Source organism: Python bivittatus, unplaced genomic scaffold (genome assembly GCF_059951505.1).
Source record: "Python bivittatus isolate LINGU-HERP-01145 unplaced genomic scaffold, Pbiv_v1 ctg000070_np1212, whole genome shotgun sequence".
In the NCBI taxonomy this organism is placed as follows: domain Eukaryota; kingdom Metazoa; phylum Chordata; class Lepidosauria; order Squamata; family Pythonidae; genus Python; species Python bivittatus.
In genome coordinates, this window is record NW_028277034.1 from 1,222,392 (window position 1) to 1,235,047 (window position 12,656).

The following is a 12,656-nucleotide window of genomic DNA, read 5'->3' on the forward strand; positions in this document are numbered from 1 at the left end:
CCCACACCCCAGTTTGGCACGGATAGCGCTTAGGCGACCTTGGCTGATCGGAAAAGGCTATTTAGGCAAGGGAAACACACCAGGGCTATTAGCTGGACTGGAAAGTTGAAAAACCTCCCAATGATACCAGGGGGAAATCACTTTGGCACTATTAAAAACTAGACTACATGGAGCGTCCCTGAAGTCACCAGGAGGCAGAAGCTTAGCTCAGTTTGGAGCAGTCTTTACATTTACATTTACATTTACATCCTTAGTTTATAGTCTATAGTTTATAGTATAGAATAGCTGGGAGGCTATTCCTCCTTAGTATTTACATTTCACATGGTTAGAATGACATCCTGTAAAATCTTTTTAGTTCTTAGATTTTTATTCTGCTGTTCCTGCAAGATGCTCAGACAGAGTACTTGGCAGCCAGTTCTCATTTTGTTCCTGCAACAGTCTCCTGAGGCAGATTGAACTGAGATATAACAACTATTCATGGCTGAGGATAGAGTCTGCCATTGGAAGTAAATAGCAAATGGTTTAGCTACCTCTGCAGTTTCTATTACAATTTAATATAATCCATGTCTTGATCATTGCAGTGTGATGCAATCTTTGTCCTCAGGTCAACAGCGGAGAATGATTGTAAGAGCCCATTACAAGCTGTGTTGCTCTACTAGGACATACTCATTCTTTCCTCTTAGTAGCATTTTAATATTTTATTGATGAATATCAGGGCCATTTCAGACTTCTGGAACTGTATTTTGCATCTTTAGGACACGAATGGTTTTGAGATGTATCAGTTTGTTTTTTGAGGTGAGTTCTCTGTACATTTTCTTTAAATATACTGAGATGAGCTGGAGGTGATAGGAAATTAAGGATCCATTCGGTCCTACCCAATTTCATCTGAGGTCTGACAGCTCAATGTATGGACAGGTTGAACTGAAGATCATTGCACTGTGTAGTGATACCACAGAGTTCTCTTTCTGGAACTTGATCCGCCATGGCTTATTCACACATACCGGTCATCATCTGATGCTGCAGTCAGGTCTGAATGAAGCCTAACATTCCACCTCATGAAACCATGTTCCAGTAGACTGTATAGATCATATATTTTTCCCAGTTTCATGGGAGGGTTTCTGTGGATGCAAAACATTATTCCTGATTAGATTGTTGATCTCAGAATCTAACTATGTGACACTTCACTTGATTCCCATCAGTTTTCCTGTCCCATTTGATTATTTTAAAAATTACAAAAATAAATAAATGGGAAGAAAAGCACAAACTTTGCATCATATTTATTTGCAATAAAGCCTGTGAAATCCACAAAGTTAGTCATTTTGTGAATGAGGAAGTCTCACAAGACACCCATTTTGTGAGTGTGTCCACCACATGCTCTCACAATTCCAAATGTAACGTGGGTAAAAAGGTTCTCCTTTTTTAATGTATTATATATAAGCATATGGAATAACTGAAAAATAACATACTGTAAACTGAAAATAGTTTTCTTTGCTAATGAAGTTGGTTATTTATTAAGTCAGTGTGACTGTTTTTTCTCTGTACTCTCCTATGATGGTGCGGCTCGCATCTCAATCCTTGGTTTATTATGTTTACTATTACATATTTACTCAGTTCCATCTGCAAGGTGATCTTTCAATAAACAAGCAAAACTTTCCCATGATCAGTATGGCCAAAAGTAAGAAAAGGTTTAGGCTACCTTTCCCCAGATATATTAAAACATAATTTCTCTCATTCCTACTCAGCAGGAGGGACATATGATATAAAATTGTATTTCTGACTCAGATTTGTTCTATAAGTAAGAATGACTGCTGAAGGAATAATATGGATAAAATGGGATTAATCAAGAACATTTACCTGATTTTCAGATTAATTCATGTGATCAAAATTTGACTCTGTGCTGTGAAATCATGAAATTGAACTCCATGATTCAGGGACAATTGTTTTCGATTCTCAATCAAGCTTGTCGAGAAGGTGAGATTGTGCTATAGCAGAGGCCCCCAAACTCTTCAACTCATTGATCCCTTCATGAAGTTTCAGATTGTTCATCGATTCCCAAACATTTATTATATGAAAATAATTTAATAAATACTACTGTAATAGTGCTATGAATAATAATAACAATAACAATGCTAAATAATGACTTCATAAAAATAGGTAAGATTTAAAATATGAAAAATATAAGATTTAACATACCTTTTTTACCAAAACTGTTGATATCATTAATGGGAAGGATGCATCTGATGAGCATCAAGGGCACTTTGGTTGGAGATTGGTGAGTTTTAGTTGTAAGTCACCACGTTCTTCCAGGTTCAGCCTGTTCCTATTGGCACTCAGATATTTACTGACCCCCTTTTGACCCCCAGACATTTATCAACCCCTTGGATAGTCCCATTGACCCTTGGGGGTCGATACTGATCACTTGGGGGAACCCTGCTCTATACGGTACATGTGTAGCATGTGTTTGTGTGTATGCATGTATTGTTGAAATTGATTCATACCTAATCATTTAAAACATTTTGTCATATGTCTTTTTCATCCTTTTTATTTGTTGACTCAGGTGGCAATTATGCGGGTATGGAAATAATAAAATCTCATCTCCTCCCATGGCTGGGTACTTGTTTTTCTAGCCCCCCTTCTGGAAGGACCTTTGACACCTCTTCTTCTATCTTACAGGTAATTTTTAATTTTTAAAAATACATTTCCTGATAAAAATTAAACCAAAAGTTTGCATGGTTTTGATTCATATATTGTATTTTTTATCATCACTCCTTGAAAATGAGCTTGGGTGTTCAGACTTCAAATGGAGAATTTGAAACTGATTGCAAAGACCACACACAAATTTCTCCAGAGAACTCCCTGTTGAAAACACAATTTTATAGTGGATCTTCATTCTATCAAATATTTTGTATTACAGAAGTCAGTTTTTAAGCCATTTTGCTTGGTCAGTCAATATTTTACGTAAAGTTTTTCTAGAAGTACATGTTAATTTATTCATGGCTGTTTTACAGAAGAGTCCCTATGTTTGTATTTGTGGTTTTATATTTATGTTGAACATCTTAATGGGGAAAGCAATAGTATAGTTGGGAAAATGGGTTTGACAGATAGGCATGTTTCCAAGAGTTCTCTGTGCATCCAGGTAAAGTGTACGATGCAGAAAGAAGATTTCAAATGACAGAGGAGTTTGCTCAATGAATGTGGCATGGCTGAGCATGCAGTGTGAAAGGTCTCGTGTCTTCTCTTCCAGAAGTTTTCTATACATCCTTGTTTTATCTCCTTCAAATCCTAGAATTCTCATCAGTAGCCATGTTGGCTGTGGAATTCTTGGATTTGAAGCCCATATTCCTGGAAATTGCCAGGGCTGGGAAATACTAGTGTAGAGGCTTGGTAGTTACTGGTGTCACTGCCTTTATTCCAGGGGTGTTCGCCCCACCCCAAGTATGTAAGAGGGATACAGCTCCCACAATTTTGTTGCTTTTCTGGCAAATTAAACAGGGAAAAATAAAGATAAAAAGGAAAGCATTTTATAGTGCCACTTCCTGTTCCTATAATGTTAAGGTATGCACCTAGGGGAATCATCTCTTCCTCCCTTTTGCCTTTTGGAAATAGACTAATTTCATAAGGGGTAAGTAAAATCAAACTTTGTTAATTAAAAAAGAGGGGGGGAAAGAACGTAAAATCAATTTTTAAACCTTCAGCAGGAAAGGAGATAAAAATTTATCAGTTTTTTTCAAACTTGGCAACTTTAAGATGTGTGGACTTCAAATCCCAGAATTCCCCAGCCATGTTGGCTGGGGAATTCTGGGAGTTGAAGTCCACACATCTTAAAGTTGCCAAGTTTGAAAAACTGTGATGGAAGGCTTGAGTGAAGAGGTCCAAGGTCATGGAGAGAGTGAGAAGAATCTCAAGCATCTCCTCAGCCGGCAGCCTGAGTGTGTGAAAACTAAGAAGATGAGACTGGCACCACCCTAAGGAATTCAGAGTGTTTAGTTGCGGTCATTGGGGTTAGAGTTAGTCTGGCGAGATTCTGTCTAGTAGGTGTAAGCTAATAAAGTAACTGAACTGTTCCTGAATTGTCCCGCTAAGTTTCTTGGGCTGAACCTGACAAAAACATTGATTTCTGTTCTGTATGACCATTTCCCAAAGCTCTCTGTCTCAGTTCTTGCTGGATTTCTCCTCCAGAACCCCGGGGATTCCAGTCAGTTAATGCTGAGGTAGATGGAGAGATGGAACAAAATAAAATTCTTGTATACTGCATAGTACTTGGGTATTCTTGCCATTAGGAGTAATAATGATGACAAACTAAAAGTATGATCTTAATGAAGGACGAGCATGCACCCTCAGATACAATAATTAGCTGAAATTCTCTGGACAATCTGAATTCAGTGTTTTCCAGCCAGACAGCTGTCCTGGCTGGAAAGTCTTAAGAGTTGTACATCTGGAGGACATCATGATATGGAAGCTGTATCTTTCATATAAAAGGTCCAAAATGTTAAACGTCTTCAACTGGAAAATTAAAGCAACAACTGAAGTATCCTTGCTACTAAACAGTGCTGTTAGACTTCTTCATACCTTTCTGCTAGGGAAAAGCTATGTTAAGGGGGATCGTGTGATGTGATCCAATCATGCTATTTGTATTGCAACAAAAGCAAAACCCTTTTTGGATGATGCAAATATTGACATACTGTTGGGTTCCTCTCCCAGGGATCTGGCTGCCCTTTTTCTGCATATACTCATATCAATCAATCAATCAATCAATCAATTAATCAATCTTACTATTTTAATTAAACAGGGGTATTTGCCCCAAGGCGAGATTGGGTAAAAATGGTGAAATGTATGCTGTGATGTTGCAGTGCCAACCCTGCCCCTTACATGGATTTGTGTCAGGGGTTGCAATGCCAGGATGAAGGAGGGGGAGTTTGTGTTGCAACCTCATGACACACGTATCTTCGCTTGACTGTCCTTGACCTCCCCGCCATGTTAAGCTACTTAAAATCAATTTAAGATCCCTGCAGCATTTCTCACAACATTTCTGGGATATATTAATATGCCAAACAAACACTCTTTTATTTATAATTTTTAGACTATGTATCTCTGCTTGTAGGAATCTCTTGAGAAAGACAGACTGCTGAGAGAACTCAGCAGTGCTCGGAACCATGAAGTTCAACAACTGGAAAAAGAATTGAATGCTACCCGGTTACAGCTCAGTTTGGTGCAGCAAGAGTAGGACAATTTTTTTTGTCCCTCTTTTTATAAGTCGAAAATATTAAATCCTGTTATATACAAATAACTGTGCAGCATATTTATATGTGAAGGGCTTCCAGGTATGACGGGACACAACGGGCAGGATTTCCAGCCAGCATGGCCAATAGCTGGGAATTCTGGGGATTGTCATTCCCGTCAGTCTGGAGAGCACCAGCTGAGAAAAGGCTGCTTGACATAAACTGGCATGGGGAGATTGTATATTATATTGCTCAGTGCCAGGTATCTCCAATACAATTGGCATAACAGTATTACATTTGCTGTGGAAGGTAAGGTTTTTTGCGTGGGTACCTTTAAGTCATTCTTGGTTTCTGGTGACTGTCTGGACAAGTCCCTACAATTCTCTTGGCAACATTTTCGGAAGTAGTTTGCCATTGCCTTCTTTCTAGGGCTAAGGGAGAGGGACTGGCCCAAGGTCGCCTAGCTGGTTTTATGTCTAAGATAGGGCTAGAACTCACAGTCTAGTTCTATCTAGTTGTATCTATTTATCTGAATATTTTTATCTGAAGGAAGAAAAAAAAAATTGTCTCTTTGCAAACCTCAAAAATTGTGTGCTGGACATCAACTATAATTATTAACAGTTTGTTTATGAGTAGGAGCAGCAGTTATTTTATTCAGAAACCTATTGAATTATACATATATTGTGAGCAAAACTAACCTAAACATAAATCAACTTATATGGACTTAAATTCCTTTAGAGGTACAACCACAAATATTTATTAATTACTAATTATTATTTTTTATTTTTAAGTAGCAGGAAATTCCCTCTTTAAAAAGCTTGTAGTATGTGATCTTTATTAAACTATTTATTTCTTTTCCATGATAGTTTTAACACAAAGTGCAGCTAACATTGAATGGCTCAATGAATGAAATCTTACTGGTTTTGCCCTGCATGTAATTCGGAATTAGCTTTGTGTGATCAGTAGAATGTCAGCCCTTATATATGAGAGATTCATAGATATTAAAGGAAGATGGTATTATTTTGTATTAGGAAAATAAAATAGAAATATTTCCCTTTGAAATTGTAAGAATACTCATCAACCCCAAAATAAAATATACAAGTAGTTATGATTAATAACTTTAAAAAATTGAATTCAAGCCTTCATGTTTATGATAGGAGCTGATTGGTGACATGTAGGGAGAAAATGAACTAAAATAGTCTGACTCATTAAATGAGAAAAATCCTGTCAAATGTGTGAAAATTTGGAGCTATTTGGATCAGTATAGCTTTATCTATATAAAGTCCCTGAAGCCACCTGGAAATGCCAATAAGTTGGATTTTCTTACATCATAAAATGTCCATTGTTCTGCATTTCTGGTTTTTCCATCTCTGCATTATGTTAATTATGTTGTGAGATGCTGATTGCCAAAGTATCAATGAGGTTTGACATTTTAGGCAGAATCCATAGTCTACCAGAACAACCCTTAGAATTTCCACCTCAAAGCTTCTGGGAAACAAGCATTGGGCAACATTTGCATGATATTGGAAGAGTTGCTTCAAGTCAGAGTAAGCAGCACTAGCCTAGATTGACCGATGGATGGACAGATACATAAGTTGCTTTTTGAAGCTGTGATCCAATTATAACCTCCAAAATATATGCAAATAGCATTCATTACAAATGTTAGCTTCTGCAAAGAAAATATATGAGAGATGTTCCATAAAAGATTGAGCTTTTGTTACAATTGTGGTCTTCCAAATTGTGATTTAAATTATACATGCCTGTGCCATTCATATATTTTGCTTGCTTTGTACTTAAGAAATGATCACTTAAGATAAAAGTGATTATTATATTATATTATGACATTTATCAACAGAAGAGAATATATGTAGCTCAGGGTTGAACTGTGGAGTCCTTGATACTCTCTGAGCTTGGTTGTTTGATTGCAGAGGTTTGATTACTCAACTAGGTAACATCATCAGTGCTAGTGAGTGTGGGGTTTGCTCCCTGTTTATATATAGTCGCTTGCCCTGCCAGTGTTGGTGGGGGTGTCAGGTAATGAAACGTCTACAATCAAACAACCAAGCTCAGAGAGCACCAAGGACTCCACAATTATGACATTTCCCCAGAAAGTAGAGGATCTGGGGGTGGTTGATGGCTACTTCTGCTGTACTAGTTAACGTGATTTTGATAAGGTACTTTACCTGTTGATAGATTAAGTCAGCCTGTTCCAAGCTCACATCTTCCAAAGGGGTGCATTGGGACTGCAGTTCTTCGAGATACTGTGTCCTGTTTCATTGAACAAACTAGAAGAAGTAGTGTTTTTTTACATTTAAAGGTATATCTTTCGGTATTGAATTCTCTTGCAGTCTTACAGAAGCCCAGTTGGCTCTTGAGGACACAAAGACCAAATCAGCCACTACTCTTTTGGCAGCAGAAGATGAAATTGTTCAGCTAAAAACAGAGTAAGGAAAAAGAACCCTATTATGCAGGACTATTTATGACTTTTACCTATTTGTCAAAATTGCTTGGTGATTTGCCACCCAGAATAATGTTGCTACCTTCTGTTCTGCATCTTAGCCTACAACTTAATTTATGAATAAGTTACCTAGGTATCAAGATATTCCTTTGAGAGAGATCTCTGTGTATTTCCTTCCAATGGTAAAAAAAAAATAATTGTACTTGTTCTCTGATTCCTATTTTTCAGTCAGTTCCAATAATGAAAGAATTTATAACCAAAGAGAGCTAGCCAAATTAGTATGCTGCAAAGGTGACATCAGAATTTGTCTGTATTGTTCTGGTTTATTGAAATTATCAATAGTAATTTTGGTTGGTACTTTTAAAAATCAGTTGCAATTCTCAGTTGAAATTGATGGAGGTTTCTCTACTAATTTTTATAAAGATGTCACCAGACTCCAGGCAAATAAAGAATTTCTGCTTTCCTATTTTCCTTCTATATTATAAGTTCTCCTTGATTTTAAAATTAAGTTGAATGAATAAAAATGGAGAAAGAATTTCTTTCTATTTCTAAAGAAAGAATAATTCTTTTGCAGATAAACAATCCTTAGTGAATGGATTTCCAGTACAGCTTATAATTAGGTGATACCCAATTTAAATGCTAATCCATGTCCAGGCCAGACCAATCTTATCAGCCCAGCCAATATTGCCCATGGAAACGGATGATAGTCCATCTGGACTTTTGAGATTGCCCATAGCTATTCTTACATCTGTTATTAGCACTTGGATTCATATAACTGCCTGCAGAAAGAGATGAGCAGAATTAACTTCCTTGCTTCTTCGCTCCCCAACAATCCACAAACCTACTAACCCTGAATGATAGGGAGATCTTTTTAAGTAGAGTAGAAATGAGGCATGGAGGCTGAGGGGGAAGGGGAGATTGCAAAAATCTCTGTTCATGGAAAGTGATGTTTCTGCCTAATTTTCAAGATCAGATTCTCCCTGTGTTAGCACAAAAGCTCTAGTTGACTTAACAAGGCTCCTCTGGTTTTTGAAGGGATATTTTTACAAGGTTTGAGGTCCTAACAGGGCAGAAATGGGCATGACAGCCAGCTTTCTTCATGTCCTATTCTCTAGGCAGATCTGTAGATCTGCTCCAATTATGCTAAAACGTGGATAACACTGCATCTGCCTATGTCAAAGAATGTTACTGCACTGTTCTGTAATGTCATACTACATAATTTCTATAAACTAGAGCTGAAACCAGATGAGACTTTTTCTTCTAATGTTATGCTGGCCTAACTTATAAAACACTCCATTCCAAAGATAGTGGTGTTGCATTTTTTACATTTTAAAAAATTGTTTGCTGCTGTAATAGAATTGGTGAGGTTATTGTCTTAGAGAACTCTGAAAGCAGTTTTGCTGTTATATATTTTCAGATATTTGTAATTTCCAAAAAAAGCCATTTTTACAGGTTAGGGTTTATTGGGATATGTAACTGAGTTGTCAAGGAGCTGATTGCATGTTGAAAGTTTTAACATTATTCTGTTCATGATATTCCACGCTGCGATTTTTAGCAGCAATTATACTGAATCTTCTGAACAATTTCATCCGTGTGTTTATGTGATATGTGCAGGTTCTAAAAATACAGACTCAGTATTATATTTATTTTCAATTTTTATTTTCAGTGGTTATTTTGGCTTCCGGTGGGTAGAGAAAAATCAGCAAAAGAGATGTGGAGAAAGGCAAGCTTGTTTGCAGGATAGTGCAGTTAAATAAAGAAATTACAGGTAGTCCTCGACTTGCAACCATTTGTTCAGCGACCGTTTGAAGTTATGATGGTCCTGAAAAAATGGACTTACGACTGGTCCCTGAAGTTATGGCTGTAGCAGCACCTCCATGGTCACGTGATCAAAATTTGGGCACTTGGCAGTCCACCTGTACTTACGACCACAGGGGTGCTTCAACTCCTCCCACCCACCTATCTGCTCCCCATCTCTGACCTTTTGGCCGCCCTGCACCCTGCTTTGTGGGGTAGCAAGCAGCCCCAGAATCGTGCAGCTGTGGGGATGCTTGTCATGCCCTGGGAAGCTGCAGCCACCCCTGGAAGCCTTAGTCGCCTCAGCCACCCTAGCCCACCCCAGGAAATGGCAGCAAGCATTTGTTCACCCAGGCCCCAGAAGTGCCTCGCTACCTTTGCTGTCTTCTTTTCGGACCCAGCTTCTCCAGCAAACTTTCCTACATGTGGCTTCCTAAGCCTTTAGAAAGCTGTGCTGTCTTTGGAAAGCCTTCAGAAAGACAGCACAGCTTTCCGAAGGCTCAGGGAGCCACATGTAGGAAATGTTCGCTGGAGAAGCTGGGTCTGAAAAAGAGACAGCAAAGGCAGCGAGGCAGTTCTGCTTCAGCCATGGCAACTAGGTGCAAAAAGCAAAAGATTGGTGTGGGGAACTGGGAGAGAAGGCAGCTTGGCAAATGAATGCTTGCTGGTGCTTGCTGGGGTGGGCTAGCGTGGCTGAGACTTCCAGGGGCAACTGAGGCTTCCCAGGGCATGGCAAGCAGCCCCAGAGACGCAGTTCTGGAGCTGCTTGCCACCCTGCAAGGCAGGGTGCAGGGCGGCCAAAAGGTAAGAGATGTGGGGGGAGTTAGGCAGGTGGGGGAAGTTGGAAGCACTCCCTTCCTTACTGAAGCTTGGGGCTGAGAGGGACCAAGCCTGGAATGGCTTGGATTGGGGTGGGTCCTTGGCTAATGATTGGTGGAATTCGCTTAATGATGGCAAAGGGGATTGCTGGGATTGCCATTGCTAAGTGATACGGTCACGTGATGTCTTGCTTTACAGCCACATTGCTTAGTGATGGAAATTCCGGTCTCAATTGTGGTCGTAAGTCGAGGACTACCTGTACATTTTTTAAAATGCCTTACAGTACTATGCAAAAGTTTTAGGCAGTTGTGAAAAAATGCTGTAAAGTAAGAATGCTTTCAAAAATATATGTTGTAATTGTTTATGTTTATCAATTTACAAAATGCAAAGCGAGCGAACAGAAGAGAAATCTAAATCAAATCAATATTTGGTGTGACTACCCTTTGGCTTCAAACCAGCATCAATTCTTACATTTTCACACTTTGTACACTTGCACAAAGTCAGGGATCTTGTAGGATTAGAGTCAGGTGTATGATTAACCAGTTATACCAAGCAGGTGCTAATGATCATCAATTTCATATGTAGGTTGAAACACAGTCATTAACTGAAACAGAAACAGCTGTGTAGGAGGCTTAAAACTGGGTGAGGAACAGCCAAACTTTGCTACTAAGGTGAGGTTGGAGAAGACAGTCTCATGTCACAGGTCATACACCATGGCAAGACTGAGCACAGTCAAGATGTGTTGTTCAAGTCCTTTTGAAGAAGCACAAAGAAACGGGCAACGTTGAGAACCGTAGACGCAGTGGCTGGCCAAGGAAACCTAATGCAGCAGATGAAAGACACATCATGCTTACTTCCCTTTGACACTGGAAGATGTCCAGCAGTGCCATCAGCACAGTACTGGTGGAAACCAGTGGGACCCAGGTACACCCATCTACTGTCCGGAGAAGTCTGGCCAGAAGCGGTCTTCATGGAAGAATTGCTGCCAAAATCCATACCTCCAATGTGGAAACAAGGCTAAGTGACTCAACTATGCACGAAAACCTAGGAACTGGGGTGCAGAAAAATGGCAGCAGGTGCTCTGGACAGATAAGTCAAAATTTGAAATAGTTGGCTATAGCAGGAGGCAGTTTGTTCGCGGAAGGGCTGGAGAGCGGTACAATAATGAGTATCTGCAGGCAACAGTGAAGCATGGTGGAGGTTCCTTGCAAGTTTGGGGCTGCATTTCTGCAAATGGAGTTGGAGATTCGGTCAGGATCAATGGTGTCCTCAATGCTGAGAAATACAGGCAGATACTTATCCATCCATCCACCACCACCAATCAGGGAGGTGTGTGATTGGCCCCAAATTTATTCTGCAGCAGGACAACGACCCCAAAGATACAGCCAATGTCATTAAAAACTATCTTCAGCATCAAGAAGAACAAGGAGTCCTGGAAGTGATGATTTGGCCCCTACAGAGCCCTGATCTCAGCATCATTGAGTCTGTCTGGGATTACATGAAGAGACAGAAGGATCTGAGGCAGCCTACATCCACAGGAGATCTGTGGTTAGTTCTCCAAGATGTTTGGAACAATCTCAAAAACTGTGCTAGTGTACCTAAAAGAATTGATGCTGTTTTGAAGGCAAAGGGTGGTCACACCAAATATTGATTTGGGTTTTTCTTCTGTTTGCTCACTTTGCATTTTGTAAACTGATAAACATAAACGATTACAATATATATTTTTGAAAGCATTCTTATTTTACAGCATTTTTTCACACCTGCCTAAAACTTTTGCACAGTACTGTATGTTGATTATTAAAAATGTAAACTTATCCAGAATCTTATGCTTATTCCCACTGTGCTCATTCAGTCTTACTATCTAGTTAAGCTTATTTAAGATTGCAACCTAAATGTTTTGAATGTTGATGCTGCAGAATGATAGTTAGCGAGCACAAGCTTAGCTTAATAATAGCCAGTTGTAAAATAATAACCCCTGAGGCCACTATTGTTATGACTTGAAATGAGCTCTAAAATGTACAGTTCCGCCAGGTGAACTGTGGGGTCTTCAGTCACTCTCTGGCAACACTCTACATGTATGTTCCCATCCTATGGCATGTAAAGCATACCATGACATTTAAAGTCAATGGGGAAACTCCTACTGATACGGAGCTTCATATGATTGATAAGAGAGGGATAGAGGCTCCCTGAACTTGTGTAAAGGGAGTGGGAACTTTCATTATGGTTCAGAACGTAAGGCCTATATAAAGGGGAGACGGCTGCAGGGTTGAAACCAAGAAAGAGAGCAGGACGCACACACTTGTGCAAATGAGCAAGCTTGGGCAGAGTGGAAGGGAGAGTAGGGGTGGGAAGGCCCTAGTACT

General features: G+C 39.4%; 1 protein-coding gene across 7 annotated transcripts in view; it reads left to right on the plus strand.

Annotated features, from left to right (window-relative positions):
* Positions 1–12,656, plus strand: part of SPATA18 (spermatogenesis associated 18) — a 36,166-nt gene that overhangs the window by 1,111 nt on the left and 22,399 nt on the right. For 6 of the 7 annotated variants that reach the window (XR_015794011.1, XR_015794012.1, XR_015794010.1 and 3 more), the window contains exons 2-5: positions 1,866–1,971; positions 2,558–2,673; positions 5,102–5,220; positions 7,568–7,663. Coding sequence is in view for 4 of the 7 variants with exons in the window: in XM_088130722.1 (XP_087986848.1) it covers positions 1,866–1,971; positions 2,558–2,673; positions 5,102–5,220; positions 7,568–7,663 (437 nt within the window). In the remaining 3 variants the exon portion in view is untranslated. The remainder of the gene's footprint in view (positions 1–1,865; positions 1,972–2,557; positions 2,674–5,101; positions 5,221–7,567; positions 7,664–12,656) is intronic. The other variant, XM_088130726.1, reaches the window with a different exon arrangement.